Source organism: Lactuca sativa, chromosome 8 (assembly GCF_002870075.4).
Source record: "Lactuca sativa cultivar Salinas chromosome 8, Lsat_Salinas_v11, whole genome shotgun sequence".
Taxonomy (NCBI): Eukaryota; Viridiplantae; Streptophyta; class Magnoliopsida; order Asterales; family Asteraceae; genus Lactuca; species Lactuca sativa.
Window position 1 is genome coordinate 159,105,124 of NC_056630.2, and position 17,025 is coordinate 159,122,148.

The 17,025-nt window shown below is 36.3% G+C and overlaps 1 protein-coding gene across 1 annotated transcript; it reads left to right on the forward strand.

The window, feature by feature from the left end:
- The first annotated feature begins 3,308 nt into the window (after positions 1–3,308).
- Positions 3,309–4,705, forward strand: LOC128128157 (mannose/glucose-specific lectin-like). The gene is made up of 3 exons (XM_052767023.1): positions 3,309–3,597; positions 3,690–4,139; positions 4,256–4,705. The coding sequence occupies exons 1-3, from the start codon at positions 3,358–3,360 to the stop codon at positions 4,505–4,507; spliced, it is 942 nt and encodes a 313-aa protein (XP_052622983.1). The 5' UTR covers positions 3,309–3,357; the 3' UTR covers positions 4,508–4,705.
- The last annotated feature ends 12,320 nt before the right edge of the window (positions 4,706–17,025 follow it).

Genomic DNA, 17,025 nt, shown 5'->3' on the forward strand with positions numbered 1-17,025 from the left:
TGTTTGTCATCAGTCAATGATTTTTTATATGAACACAACAATTGGTTTTCCATTTACATACTTTTAAGTATACTGTAATAAGGTGTTCAACACGTAATTTGAATATCTTATAATACTTGTAACATAAATTTATATGAGATATGGACTACATGAACGGTGTTGAGTTCAAAATGATGTTAACATCATTGTTTTATGACAAATAATTGGTTATAGAGGACTTCGATCATTAGTTTTACGGAGTACAATGCATTTATTTCTATTCATAACTTGAACCAACAAAATTTCAAATTTTTAGTGAAATAGTAAAAAGAGTTGAAGTAAAAAAATAGGAATTTTTTCATAATTTGAACCAAAATAATAAGATTTTTCTGGAGATAACAGGGTAAAGTATTTTACTATACTTACTTTACCGGTAAAAAAAGATTGATTTAAATTTTTTTGTCCGATAATCAAAAAAATTTTGTTAACAAAATAAAATTTGGAACTTCTTCATTCTGAAGACTTCCCAAAAGATAGTATATGAATGATTTAACTTTAATTTGGTAGATTTTTCATAGTCCATTGATATAATGCTATAATGAGAACCAATGAAAGTAAGATTCTTTAAAAGAAAGTATAACCGATCCATTGATTTTACATCGGTCAATCACATAAATATAACATGAGTTGATAAAGGTTATTGATAAGTCCCAAAAGGAACTTAATAGATGGGAAGCAAATTTCTTGTCAATGGTGGTAGACTCACACTTATCAAATTTGTCGACATATCTCTCACTTTCTACTTCGTCTTTTCATTTTAAGCCCCACTAAAATTTTTCAGCATCCTTGAAAGTATTAGACAAAATGTCTTTTGGGTTGTCGAAGATCATAGTAAAAAATGTGTGTTGGATTAAATGGAGCATTACTTTTGGCAAAAAATAATGATGGATCGAACAATTTGCACATTGATAGCCTTATTGGAGCGAACAATGATTTCCTTGCGACATGGAAATAGAGATTTTTGTGTGAAAGAAACTCAATGTATTACTTAGTGAACAACATAACGTGCAACGTGGCAGAAAAAGTCACATCCATATAGGTAAAATTTGGAGTAATCTGTTATCTGGTGGTTCCCTTCTAAATGAAAGCATCTATTTTGAGTATTCCATCATGAATCAATTATAAAATTTACATAGCACAAACATTAATATCAAAATCACATGTACGAAGATGTTGTTCAATAAAGCCAAAATCGAGTTATGATTATGAATCGTTAGCACATTCATACTCTATTTTAAGGGTAAATAGCACAAAAAACACTCTTTTTACACAGATATTTGATTTTGACATCGTGTTTTTTTTGTGTCAATTTTGACACTGTATTTTCCAATTTGTTACAATTCTGACCACTTGACCGGTTAATCAGTTTACATGCTGACGTGGCATAATGACGTGTCAGTTTTGATGACATGGCATGCTGACATGATATGCTGACGTGTCAAAATTGAATTTTTTTTCTCACAAAAAACACTAAGTTTTCATTTTTTTTTTGATTTTGACACTAAGTTTAATTTTTTTTTCAACTTTGACACTATGTTTTTTTGTTCCACATCAAACATCATTTTTTCCAATTTTGTTCAATGTTGACAATTTTCTATTTGAAACCGTATTAAATATTTTTTAATACATATAAACCGTAGAAATATGTTTTTTTTTCATTTAAAAACCATAGTTTTGTATAAATAATTTTTTTTAACGCTCAAACCATATTTTTATGTATAAATATGTATTAGTTATATAAAAATTGTATTTTATATTAAATATGAAACTTTAAAATGTGTTTGGATGCGTGTAATCGATCAAAACTCGGATATCAAGTTTGCAACCCATCAAATTTTTACATCTTATTAGAAGCTTATGGTTAGTTTGATTCTCATGATATAACTAATGTTTTGAATGTTAGAAAAAAAAACACCTTGTATTTAAATAAAAATGTGGTTTTTAAACGAAAAAAATATGTTTATACGGTTTAAAATGTAATAAAAAAATATATTTATACGGTTTCAAATGGAAAATAGACAAAATCGAACAAAATTTGATAAGCGATGTTCGATTGGAACAAAAAAAACATAGTGTCAAAATTGAAATAAAAAATTAAACTTAGTGTCAAAATCGAAAAAAAATGAAAACTTCGTGTTTTTTGTGGAAAAAAAAAATCAATTTTAACACGTCAGCATATCATGTCAGCATGTCACGTCATCAAAACTGACACGTTATCATGCCACGTGAGCATGTAACGTGGTTAACCGGTCAAGTGGTCAGAATTGTAACAAATTGGAAAACACAGTGTCAAAATTGACACAAAAAAAAACACGGTGTCAAAATCGAATTTGTAAAAAAAAATTTTTGTGTGCCATATACCCCATTTTAATGCATGGCTTCATCTAATTGCATAGAAAGAAATCAACAATTATTCAAAAATTCTTGTATATCTCTCCCTCTTGATTGTTTATTATCGAAGTTCTGACATATCTTTATTGCATGAAAAATGCAAGGACGCTTAAACATTTTTAACTTTTAGTTAATTTTGATATAAACCATTAATTTATTTTAAACAATGAACTTAACGAAAACATGGTTGCTTTAATCTCTATTTTCATCTTAATTGATGATATTCAAATAACTAGAGCAAATTATAGAAATGGTCTCTGTGGTTATATAATATTTTTGAATCAAGTCCGATTGTTTCAATTGTAACCCTCGTAGTACCTAAATCATTTTGTGTCGCCATTTGGTCCTTCAACCTAACTGACACTGACATTTAAATTTGGAAGTTAAAACCAAATAAAATTACTTTTATACACCTGATTTTATATTTAATCGTCCGTTATTAATTTTATTAATATGAAATGTTTGATCCTACAAGACCCACCAACTCAAGATGTCTATAACCACCACCTGTACATCTTCTTGAAGAAACATGTTTCTGTTTTCTATAATTTGTTCCAAATCGAAGAAACCTACAATGATGTAAGATGTAATAATCAACTATATATATACATGTTCAATTTAATAATAAATATAAAAGTAAGGCTACTACAGGAATTTCAGATGGTTTAAACGCCCTAAGCTAGATGCCAAATACCCAGATAAGTGACAAAAAATATTTTAGAGACGATTACTTTTACAATTATAAAAACTGGACTTGCTTCAAAAAACCATATAATCACCGGGACTATTTTTGTAATTTACTCAAATAGTTTTGGTTAACATGTATTTAAGGATCCATTGGTCATTCATTTGACACACACATTGAGATCGAGGAGCTTGTTCCTTATTGCATTGCATTTATATAGTTAATTACGTATTGTGTTTCTCATGGAAGGGGTACAAAGTAGCAAAGTAGCAGGATGTATTCGAGTTGGAAAATGGGGAAAACAAAGTGGAGGTCCTCAGAATGAGTGGTCTTTTGCACTTGAGAAAGATCATAAATTGGTGAAGATAACCATTGACCATGGTGAACTAATATACTCTCTCATGTTCACAACTAAATGCGGAGGTATTTTGCATAATTCCAACAAGTTTGGTGGTTGGAATGGTGGAGACACAGTTTCTGAGGTGAGTTGATCTCTTATTCTCTTTACTCCACTAATCATTAATCAATATGCAGCGATATTTTTATTAATCAATATTCTTAGTGGATTAATCAGGTACACTTTGAGGGTGATGAGGAAATAACTGAGGTTGGTGGAGCCATTGGTAATCGAGGGGGTAATCTAGTAATTTCATTACTATCTTTTAAGACAAACAAGAGGACATATGGACCTTTTGGTTGTGCAACTGAAAATGTCTTTTCTTTACCATGGCACAAAGGCTCATTAGTTGGGTTTTATGGGCTTGCAGGCTATTATATTGATGGCATTGGTGTGTATCTTAAAGCCTATGAGAATATCTTACGGGTTGGAACATGGGGAAAAACTAAACCTGGAAGTCCACAAAATGTTTGGTCTTTCCAACTTGAGAAAAATCATCATTTGAAGAAGATAACCATTGATCATGGTGATCTTATATACTCTCTCATCTTCACCACACAATGTGGAAGCTTAACACAAACTACTGAAACCTTTGGTGGTTGGAACGGTGGAGTGACAGTTTCTGAGGTAAACAATTCATAAATATATATTCTTCAACTTATTTTTTTATGATTGATATAACATGTCTTTTAATATTCTTAGTTATCTTTAATTGACATGTTTAATTTTTCATTCATGGATAGATAATATTTGAAAGGGATGAGGAAATAACTGGCATTTGTGGAACAAGTGCATTATCAAGGGGAAGTGTTGCTGGATTGCCTATAATATCATCAATATCATTCATCACAAACAAGAAAACTCATGGACCTTTTGGTAATGTAAGAGGGACTCCTTTCCCTGTATCATGGGATGTTGGTTCTTTTGTTGGATTTTATGGGCTTGCTGGCTATTATATCGATAACATTGGTGTGTATTTGAAAGCCTGCAAGTGAGATAAGGACAAAATAACCTTTGAAATATGTATGTACTATGAAATAAGGAACATATAACCCTTTGAGGTTATGATGTCTATTCGAAGGTTACTGGCTATCACTACGTTTGTTATGTTGCTTTGTGTTTTATTGTTCGGAAAGGACACCATGTACTGATCATGATGATATCATATGGTCTATCATGCTATTTCAAATAAATATATGCAAATAAATTATCTATGAAGGATGCTTCCATCAAGACCCAATCCATATCATGCTACCACTTCGGTTTCCTTATATCATTGGTTACAATATAGTTTTTTTCGATGAAAAATGAACGAGTATGTAACAATAAACATTTTTCTTAGTTAGAAGAGTTTGTAAAACCATATCAAAGTGAAGTCACAACCAATCTAAATCTTTATATGATTTTATAATGTGAAATAACACCTCAAATTAAAGGAAATCAGAAATAACAATAATAAATAAAACAACCAATATTAGCGACAGACACACTGAGATTTATATGTAAAACCTAAAATACCATGGGCAGTAGATCTAGAATTCGATGGTATCGGAACATATAGTTTATTAACTGAATGTCTTGATCATAGAAACGTGATACACAATGATTAAATACCAAAGGACTTAACAAACTAAGCTAAAAATTAGGAATAAGATAAATACATATACTATCAATATCCTATCATATCTTGTATTTCCCCTTAAGACGAAACTTGCTCTTTATGCCCATCTTTCCAAGAAGAAACTTAAATTGATTCCTTCCAAGTCCTTTTCAAAACCTTTGGTTAACAGGTCAGCAACCTGCCTTTTGTTGTCGATCTTCATTAATGTGATTTCTTGAGAAGCAACCCTTTCACGAACAAAAAAAAAACAGTCCGTTTCAACATGTTTTATGCGTTCATAAAACATAGGGTTGTTACCAATATGACGGACAACATAGTTGTCGCAAAACAAAACTGTTGGGCAGCTAATGACAATCTGGAGTCCTGAAGGAGCCATCTAACCCACAAAATTTCACTCACAGTAGATGCCATAACTTGATACTCTACTTCAGCAGAAGAGTGAGACACAACTGATTGTTTCTTGGTTTTCCACGAGATAGGTGCACCTACGAGCATGAGAATGTAACCGGTTCATGACCGCCTAGTATACGAACATGTAAGCCAGTCAGAGTCACAAAAAGCAGTCAACACTGGTTCTCCAACACGTGGCAAAAGGATACCTTGTCCTAGCGCCCCTTTTAAATATCGCATAACTCACGTAATAACTTGCATGTGACTTTTTCGAGGACCAAACACAAATTGACTTAAAAAACATTGACTGCATAGGTAACATCAGGACGTGTGGCTTGAAGGTATAATAGTCTGCCAATTAGTCTTCTATACAAAGCTGCATCAAACTAAGGTTCATCTTCTATTCGATCAAGCTTCAAATTTTGTTCAATGGGAAAAGGCTCGGTTTACATCCTAACATACCACTATCATTGAGAATAACCAAAATGTACTTCCTCTGACTCAGAACTAACCCATCTAAAGGCTTTGATGCTAAAGGATTTATCAAGTTGTGTATTTGTTTCTTGAATCCAGTCTAGATTATTTCCAGCTATAATAACATCATCCATGTAAATTAAAATGACAGTGTGAATTCCATCTTGATTATGTAAGAATAAGGAATGGTCAGTTTTGGATTGAAGAAAATTTATGCTTAAAAGGAACCTTGTGAATTTGTGGTACTAGTTTCGAGATGCTTGTTTCAACCCGTAGAGAGACTTTTGCAAATGACACACACGAGTTTCACTTTCTTTAGAGAATCCTTGTGGAATTTTCATGTACACCTCTTCATCCAAGTCTCAATGCAGAAATGCATTATTGACATCCAGTTGATGTACAAACCAATCTTTCTTAGTAGTAACCAACAAAAGAATAAGCATGGTAACAAGCTTTGCAACTGGTGCAAAAGTGTCATGATAATTTACCCCCACTCCATTTGTGTGAATCCCTTTGCTATTAGCCTAGCTTTGTACCATTCTATCTCCCAATTTGGTTTATATTTAATTTTATAAACCCATTTTGAATCGATGGCTTGCTTGTTCTAGTGATTCTCGTCGATTCCTATCTTTCTGTTTCATCGTGTTGTTGGTTTTGATGCGTGATTTCTGTTGAGTCAACACATGGGCTTGTTTCACGATTATTGGGCTCATTTAATAGGACATCTTCATTGTTGTGCTCATCTTAAAGATCAGTGGAGTCGTTGTAGTCATTATGCGAATGATCACTAGGGGCTGATCCAATCACAGGAATGGAATCCAAGGTTTAGTCAGCATGGTGTTCCTCATAACATGTTTCACAAGGATATTTTATCAGTTCTTTTTCTTCAACACAATGTTCAAATTTATCATTCTTGATTGGAAAGATGCTTTCATGAAACAAAATGACCCTGCTAATGACAATCTTATTTGACTCAACATCATAGATTTTGTATCATTTGGTACCTTGTTAGTAACTTAAGAATACCCCGACCTTTCCTTTTTCTTTAACCTTTTCCGCTTTTGTATCAGAATTTCTGAAATATGCTAAGCAACCAAAAATTCTTATATGGTCGTATTGGGGCTTTTGACCCCAAACAATTTTGTAAGGGGTTTTGTTTTTGATAACTTTGGATGGAAATCTATTGATTATGTAAGCCGCTGTTAAGATGCATTCTCCCCAAAATCTTTTTGGAAGATTAGCTTCAAAGCGGATAGCACGAGCAGTCTCAAGTAAATGTCTTTGCTTTCTTTCAATCACACCGTTTTGCTACAGTGTATGGGGGACATGTGGTTTCTAACAAGATTCATTGTTCACTATAAAAATTGAAGCATATGATTAAAAGTGAACTCTCTACCATTTTTCGCTTCTAATTATTTTAATGCGCTTTCCAAATTGAACTTTCACCATTTTGTGAAAGAAAACAAGGCATTTACTACCATCACTTTTATGTCTAATGAAGATAACCCACACGGCTGATATGGGCATATTTAGTTACAAATTCATGCATAATCTTAATACTTTATGTTATTTTTGTCTCAAATATTGAACAAAAGGTACTTAATTAGTTTAAAATTTCATTTCAGCATCAAAGACATGCTCGAAGGAAAAGGAAGCAGATTTGGCAATTAGAAGCTTGGATTTTGGATTTTGAAGAAAGAAAATAAAATTGAAGAAAAACACGCGTGTTTATCCTAAAACACGATGTGTTGGCTTGAGGAATCCCTGTAACGCTCTGTTCCGAATTGATTCCTAGTCTAAGGCGGTGGCTCGAAGGTCGGTCACTATAAGGATTATGGCTCTTGGGAAGGTAAGATCTAGGCCCTTTTGGGTGTGGGTGATGTATTAGAAGTGATTCGGGTGTTCGGTTCGTGTTTTGGAGCCTAGGGGTATTTCGGTAAAGTGGCAGTTCGGGCTTTTGTGGAAAATGGATTTTTGTTCAGAAGTTCTTAATAAAGGTTTGAGTTGCTAGAAGTGTAGGGCTTCTCATCACCTTTCCGTGGACATAAGTGATGGGTTTTAGCCATAAGAACTTTCCTATGTGCGCATGCAAAACCCTAATGCTTGGATCTAGGCTTTCTAATTAAACATGTTTTGAATCCAAGACTTCTAATGACTATTTAGGTATAAGAACAATGTTAAAACAGATCTAGAATCATACCTTTGAATCCCTTGTTTGATCTTGTTGTCTTGGAGCTCTAGAGTCACAATTGTCACTCCTCTAATGGCTTACAAACACCAAATAGCAAGGAGGATGATTTGGGAGAGAGGAGAGGGGAGGAAATCGGCCAGGGGTTCTCTACTTTAGATGAAGTGCCGATTTCCCTTTGCCATAGGGTCTATTTATACTTGTAGACTCCTTAAGGGTTACAACCTAAACCCTAATTGGATAATCTTCTCTTAAAGCAATCCAAATCCATTCCTTAGATAACCTTTTGGACGATTTGAAGCTATCCATAGCTTCTAGAATCCGTCCACCTCTATCTAATATGGATTTACAGTCTAAAGTTTAACTATCAAACAATTGACAGTTTATACCCTCTTATTTAATTAATCTCTTTAAGTCACCAAATTAATTCCAATTAATTCTATGACTTATATTAATCAAATAACAATATTATTATTCTTTATATTATTCTCATAATATATTAATAATATTGATTCTCTCTTAATAAATCATCCTATCAAGTTGCTATGGTGAAGGCAACCCAAAAGGACCATGCACAACCGGGTCAAATATTTGCCTAATATAGTTGCAGCCTTAGACACTATTCCAACAGTCTCCCACTTGGATAAGTCTAGTAATTATATGCACAAGTACAATTCGGTTTGCAATCGTAGCTCTCAAAGACGCTGTCAAACTCTGATCTAATCATCTTGTCCTTTAGATAAGGGATCGTACAGTCCTCTGTTAGATATCATGCTGACAATCCTATGGAATGGTTAATCAAGCATTCAGGTTTCTCGATCTCTGATTTATTTGACATAGAACTTAATCGATCACATCAATTCAGTTCTGACCGGGCCCGACACATAAGTCAAATCAAATCATCGAGCGGCCGAGATATCGCTTTTACCTTCTTAGATAAAAGTTACAGATAAACTTCGACTTATATGCATTTACTTATTCATTAACCAACTATACACAACAATGTGTTTTATAACACCGAGTTACTGATGCGTTTTCGCATTATCAATGTACAATCAATTAACAAATAACAAACCATATATCTAGGTTTTAAGACTATATGATATTATCGTCTTGCGATCACCCCTTTTATATCATATTCCATAAGGTGATTCCAGCAAGCGCGGGTTTGTTCCAACGCTCAAAACCAGTTCATAAGCACTCATGAACGTTGCAGCAACCCTTTGCTATGTCTAACACCATTTAGACAATCTACACACCAATTCATGACAATCTTCATTCATATCGACTTCCAACATATGAACGATTGTGGACAATTTGAACAATTCGATTATTCCCAATAAACTCAATTATTCTGGAAGTCAAAACATGCAAAGTGAAACTGTCACACCCCAAAACCAAGAACGGCGGAAACGTTCTGGGGCGGAGGACGTCATGTAAGGTAATCACAACACAGTAAATGTAAATAGGTAAACAACATCATCCATTGCATTAAATATATAAATTTAATACATGCGTGTTCTGTACATTTTAGACACCAAAAATATAACGTAAATCAAAATAATAAAATGATGAGTCTTGAGTATGCTTCATCATCTCAAAAGCTGGCATCGGTACCTGTCTACTGATGACCTGAGAATACAAGTTATTTTGAAAGAGTTTATCAGCATTAAGCTGGTGAGTTCATAAGTATTTTAGTGTCAATGTTTGTTGTCAAAAACGTTTGAACCTGTCTCAATGTATAAGTTTGTAAAAGTTTGAATCTCTCAGAAAATCCTATATTTTCTATAAAAGTAACCTTCTACCAAGGCTAAACTACTTTGTAAACTCGTCTGTTGTAAAAGTGTGTAATTACCCAAGTATAACTATCATTTGTTAAAATATAGTTTGTACATTAATGCTTAAGTGAGATTATCACCAAAATATGTAATAATTAAATCATTGTAGTACTGTAGCTTTGTATAATAAGAACTACTGTTGTACTAATTACTACTACCTTAAACCGGATTTATATTAAGTTGTAATGTGATAATTGCACCATACTATCGACTGATAACAACGACATTAAGAACGGTCGTAATAACGAAATGACGTTTGGCACCCGCAGACCTGCAGGTCCGGCTGTAGCTAGCAGCAAGGTGTAGGATAGTTAATCCAGTATAGATCTATACGCAAACTCAACGCTCTCCCTCCAAGAGAATTCTGGCTACAACTCGGGCCATGACATTTAAGGCATGCTCCGATACAGTGGATCACATTTGTTATCGTATTCTTGCATATGTGATGAAATGTTTCTTGTTCTAGTATAGTTGTATATGTTCTCATAGTATAGTTGTATGTATATTCTCTTCCTAGTATAGACTCATGAATGAACTGACTCATTGATCTAACAGTTGTAATAGTATTGTTCTGTGTTACCCCGATGGTAACTTGTTAACGGTGCGTCTAGTACGTATGATTATGGAAGTACTTTTATGTCTATATATGTATATTTGATATATAATTAACATGGAAACGACCTTCGGATGGTCACCGAAACTCCCACCAGACCACATCCAAATCGAGGAAAAGGAAATAGGGTGGATGGCCTTCCTAAGCCCTTTAAACATTATTTATACGTCTATACATATATGGGCATGCAATTTATAATATAAAAACATAAATAATTATTTATAAGACATTTGAAACATAAGTATTATTTTTAAAGAAAGATTGACTTGATGTCAATCTATAAAACAATTTGAAGGAGTAGATTTGATTAAAACAGATTAAGTATAATGAACATTTGTTTAAATCACAGTTGCAGTGTAAATTCGAAAAGTAAATGGGTTTGGAAAACATTTAGAAGTAAAACAGTTTGATAGATAGTTTGAATAGTGGTAAAATCACTGGTTTCCCTAGTTATTAATCACATGTGATTAATGCAATCACATGTGATTGAAACAATAACTATAAGTATTTAACTTGTATTCCCCCCCCCCCCTTTGGAAGCATATAAAAGCATTTAGAATATTTAAAAGGTTGATTAAGGGGTATGAAACTCACTTGATTGATTGAAGAAAGCGAGATGGAAAACCGGGCAGAGTTTCGTCTCGGAAAACGGATTTCTCTCGAGATTCTCGGGAATCTCGGGAGTAAAATCGACCCTCGGGACTTGAGCAAAAAGACCAGAGCTTCAGGTTATAACGGGCATGGAAAACGAGGCAAGGTTGTGAGAGAGAGGAGAGAAATGAGCAACATTTTCGGAAAGCCTCGCATCCTATTTATAGGAAGGCTGAACCACCTCCGAATGCGGGGCGTACGCTCGTACGCAGCGCATACGCGTACGTCATGCATGACCGAAGCCTCGACTGCCTCGGTTCGGATGGGACGGGTTGCTGGGTACGCGGGTCGGACGGGACAGCGGGTCGGACGGGTCGAAGCTTCGGACGGGTCGGACGGTTTAGAATTCTTCGGATAGTGCGACGTGGACGATCCGAGACCCTCGATCTCAGTACGCGGGGCGTACGAAGGTACGCTGGGCGTACTTCGGTCCAATCCGATTACTACCCTTCGGATATTACCGGGAATTTATAATTAAATTTATATTTATTATAAATAAACTTCAAAAATTCATATCTCCCTCATACGAACTCCGTTTTTGACGTTCTTTATATCCACGCGAAGGTGAGACCATGATCTACAACTTTCGTTTAGATTCCGATGGCAAATTCCGAAATTATTTTTATTATTTATTTATTAAAATGACGTGATTAAGGAATTTCTTCAAAAATTCATAACTTCCTCATTCGAAGTCAGATTTGGACGTTCTTTTTATGTACGCAAACCTTGATATGATTGCTACTACTTTATTTAATCCGAATAAGATTTTAGGAAGCTTACATTTTGACCTAAATTTGATTGGTTTTACATTACATTGACTCGAAATATCGGGTTGTCACAGAAACAATAGTTAAACAATTAACATAAGACAGTAACATTACTCATAAATAAAAACCCTTTATTTAATCATCAAATGTTAATTACATTTATCTATTACACGTTTCTAATACTATCTAATCTATGTTAATATCATCCTTCAGCCCAATACTCCTAGCATGTTGCACGTGCTTAACCCTACTCAGTCCCTTCGTAAGCGGATCTACTGGGTTATCTTCTGATGATATCCTCTGCACTATGAGTTGTCCTTCTTCTACACGATGTCTAATGAAGTGATATTTTCTGTCGATATGTCTTGATCTACCATGATCCCTTGGTTCCTTGGTCAAGGCAACCGCTCCTTCGTTATCACAGAAAATCTCCATGGGCTCCTTTATGGCAGATACAACTCCAAGATCACCGATGAAGTTCTTCAGCCATATTGCCTCCTTCGACGCTTCGCTCGCTGCAATGTACTCTGATTCACACGTTGAATCAGCTACGATTTCCTGCTTGGAATTCTTCCATGTCACTGCTCCTCCATTTAGGGTAAAGACCCAGCCCGACTGCGAACGGTAGTTGTCCCTGTCGGTCTGAAAGCTGGCGTCACTATACCCTCGCACCTTCAAGTCATCACTCCCTCCGAGGACTAAGAACCATTCCTTCGTCCTCCGAAGGTACTTAAGGATATTCTTCACCGCAATCCAATGTGCTCTGCCAGGATTCCCTTGATATCTACTAACCATGCTCAAAGTGAAGGCTACATCAGGGCGAGTACAAGTCATAGCGTACATGATTGAGCCAACTGCGGAAGCGTATGGTACTCGGCTCATGTCTGCTATCTCAGCTTCGGTACTCAGACTTTGAGTCTTACTCAACTTGGCATTACTTTGTATCGGTAATTCTCCCTTCTTCGAGTTTTCCATACTAAAACGTTTTAGTACCTTCTCTAAGTAAGTGTTATGACTAAGTCCTATTAGTCTCTTACTTCTTTCTCTTACTATCCTTATTCCCAAAATGTAAGAAGCTTCTCCGAGGTCCTTCATAGCGAAGCACTTCCCGATCCAGGACTTAACTTCCTGCAGAGTCGGGATGTCGTTTCCTATGAGTAATATGTCATCGACATATAGAATGAGGAAGCTAACTATACTCCCACTGGCTTTGACATATACACATGATTCATCTTCGCTTCGTACAAATCCAAACTCTTTGACTTTCTCATCGAAGCAAAGATTCCACCTGCGAGACGCTTGCTTAAGTCCATAAATGGACTTCTCAAGCTTACACACTCTATTCGGATGCTTCGGATCCACAAACCCCTCTGGCTGATCCATGTAAACATCCTCAGCCAACTTTCCGTTAAGTAAAGCGGTCTTGACATCCATTTGCCAAATCTCATAATCATGAAATGCGACAATAGCTAGCATCACTCTAATAGATTTTATCTTCGCAACTGGTGAGAAGGTCTCATCATAGTCAACTCCGGGAGTTTGAGTAAAGCCCTTCGCAACCAATCGCGCTTTATATGTGTGTACGTTTCCATCCACGTCGGTCTTCTTCTTGAAGATCCATTTGCACCCAACGGTCTTACGTCCGGGCACATTATCAACCAAATTCCAAACTTGGTTATCATACATGGATTGGATCTCGCTATCCATTGCCTCTTTCCATTTTGCAGACTCCGGGCCTGCCATGGCTTCCTTAGAGCTATTAGGTTCATCAAGATTTATTAGTGTACCATCACTAATATACGTGTCCCCTTCGGTAGTAATATGAAAACCATAAAACTGGGGATGAAATCTAACTCTATCGGAATGTCTAAGAGGTAAGGACTCGTCAATCGGTTCAACCGGAGTTTCCTCCTCGGGTTGAGTACATGTGGTAGAGGTTCCTTCATCTATCGACTCTTGAATCTCTTCAAGCTCGATTTGCCTCCCACTGTCTCCTTGGCCTATGAGCTCTCGCTCTCGGAAAACTCCTCTCCTCGCAACAAAGACAACATTGTCCTTCGGTCTATAGAAGAGATATCCAAAGGATTTTTGCGGGTAGCCGATGAAAATACATCGCTCACTTAGAGGTTCGAGCTTGTCTTGAGTATCTCGTCTTACAAAAGCCTCGCAACCCCAAACCTTGATATGTGCCAACGAGGGAGCTTTCCCTGTCCACATCTCGTGAGGTGTTTTGGCAACCTTCTTAGTAGTGACTTGGTTAAGGATATGGGCGGCAGTCTCTAAGGCATACCCCCAAAAAGAGATAGGTAGTGAAGCACGACTCATCATAGAGCGAACCATATCTAATAGGGTTCGATTACGCCTTTTCGCCACACCATTCAACTGCGGTGTCCTAGGAGGCGTCAATTGTGAAACTATTCCACACTCCTTGAGATAATCGTGGAATTCAAGACTTAGGTATTCTCCTCCTCGATCAGATCGAAGCATCTTGATTTTCCTGCCCAATTGATTCTCCACTTCATTCTTGAACTCTTTGAACTTTTCAAAGGTTTCTGACTTTTGCTTGATTAAATAGATATACCCGTATCTACTATAATCATCGGTAAAAGTCACCTAGAAGCGGTTCCCATCCTTCGTGGTTGATCTAAACGGTCCACATACATCGGTATGTATTAGGTCCAATAGACCCTCACCCCTTTCACACGTACTCGTGAAGGGTGACTTAGTCATCTTTCCAAGTAAACAAGACTCGCACGTGTCATCTTCCCTAAGGTCGAATGAATCCAACACTCCATCCTTTTGGAGTTGGGCTATGCGTTTCTTGTTGACATGTTCAAGACGACAATGCCACAAGGATGCTTTATCCATAATAGTGGAAGAATCTATGTTCAAAACATCATTTCCTAAGTTATCAACAATCATAACTGTTTCATAAATTCCATTACATGGTATAGCTTCAAAGTAAAAGACACCATTTAGATAAGCCAAAATAGAACCATTCTCATTATTAAAAGAAAATCTAAAACCTTGTCTAAACAAACCATGAAATGAAATGATGTTTCTAGCCATTTCTGGCAAATAGCAACAATTGTTCAAATCTAAACATAAATTATTCCTAAGCACTAAAGAATACACTCCAATCTTGGTTACAGGCGACGATCTTCTGTTCCCCATGATTAGATTGATCCTTCCTTGCTCCACATCCCTACTTCTTCTTAGTCCCTGCGAAAGATGGCTTGATCTTTCCTTCCTTGATGGCTTGCAGGTACTCTGGGCAACTTCTCTTCCAATGTCCTATCTTGTGGCAGTGGTGGCACTCTGCCTCCTTAGGGTTAGGGTAGGGCTTAGCGGGATCAACTTTGGTCCCACTAGAAGAGGCACCATCTCGGGCTTTAACCTTGTGATAGTTCTTAGACGAATCCTTCCTCTTCTTTCCCTTTCCTTGACCAATAGCCAAGACAGGAGCAGTGGGTGGATTGGGAGTTGGTGCAACAGACTTGTCTTTGAAGTTGATCTCAGTGACCCTCAAGAGACCTTGGAGTTTACATAGGGTAACCTCCTCTTTGTTCATGTGGTAGGTCATCCTAAATTGATTGTACATCGGAGGCAAAGAGTGAAGCACCATGTCGATCGCCAAGTCTTCCCCAAAGTCAACATTTAACTTGCGAAGGCGGTCGACATACCTTTGCATATTTTGCAGGTGCACAGTAAGAGATTCTCCATGACCCATTTTAGCGGAAATCATGTTAGTGAAGATCTCATAACGCTCTTGTCTCGCGTTCTGGTGGTATCTCTCCAATAAGTCTTGATGCATCTCGTACGGGTACATGTCCTCGTAGGACTTTTGGAATTTGGAGTTCATGGTGGCTATCATGATGCAATTTACCTTCGTTGCATCTCACTCATGAGTTTCAAAAGCGGTAATTTCAGCCGGAGTAGTGATTTCAGGGTTGATTTTCTCGAGCTTCTCATCGAGGACATACTCCTTATCCTCATAGCGATCAATGGTGCGAATGTATCTTATCCATTCGCTAAAGTTCGTTCCATCGAAGGTGACCTTTTGGCAAAGGCTCATCAATGTGAAAGAACTAGTAGCAGCATAGTTTGCGTTCGACATCTACAAATAGAAAGGACAAAGATAGATTAGAATATGAATCCCTAATTATCACCCAATAAGAAAAATTAGGGCTAGGATCCAACAACAACATTTACATATTAGAAAAGGGATGCCGTAATCTAACATGCAAATAAATTGAAGGTAAGTGAATGACGATTCACTAATTCTCCACCATAAAAACTAACTATAAGTCCTAAATGTATTGAGAATTCCTAGGTTCGGATGAGATTCATTGAAACTATTCAATGGCATGTTTAAATCTCGATATGCCCCTCTTGTTTGTGACTGGGATACCAAGGATCACAAAGCGGGTGTGAATTACCATGCAAATTCACATGGTGCCTTCATTCTAACGATCACCTATTCGACGTGCCGGTAAACCACACACGCTACATCGAACTATGATAAACAATGAATCACCCTTTGCCACCTTCGCTTAGAACCAATTAGTGTGCCGGTAAACCACACACGCTCCACTAACTTCTTAGCAAGGGTGCAAAGTGTAATTTCATGGGATTGCATCAATTCACTTTTCCTAAAGTAACTAAGATTGGGATATTTTAAAAAAAATGTGTAGTTACTTTGTATTACTTATTATACTTTTAATGAGAGGATGAGGTTGCCCTATCCTACCCGTTCGGCTAACGACCCTCCACCGATCAAGCAAGCGGTGTGTGTGAGTGTACACCCATTAAGCGTCATTTTATAGGCCGCAACCTTATACCCACCTTATAGATCGGCTTCGTGAATGAGGCCTACTAACGGTAAGACTAGCATTTTAGTTATATATATATATATATATATATATATATATATATATATATATATATATATATATATTATTCTTGTAATAT

Bases quoted from the DNA above. Each gene is read 5' to 3' on its own strand.
- LOC128128157 (XM_052767023.1), top strand. From the start codon at position 3,358: ATGGAAGGGGTACAAAGTAGCAAAGTAGCAGGATGTATTCGAGTTGGA. The intron at 3,598-3,689 runs GTGAGTTGATCT...TGGATTAATCAG, and splicing joins GTGGAGACACAGTTTCTGAG to GTACACTTTGAGGGTGATGA. The intron at 4,140-4,255 runs GTAAACAATTCA...ATTCATGGATAG, and splicing joins GTGGAGTGACAGTTTCTGAG to ATAATATTTGAAAGGGATGA.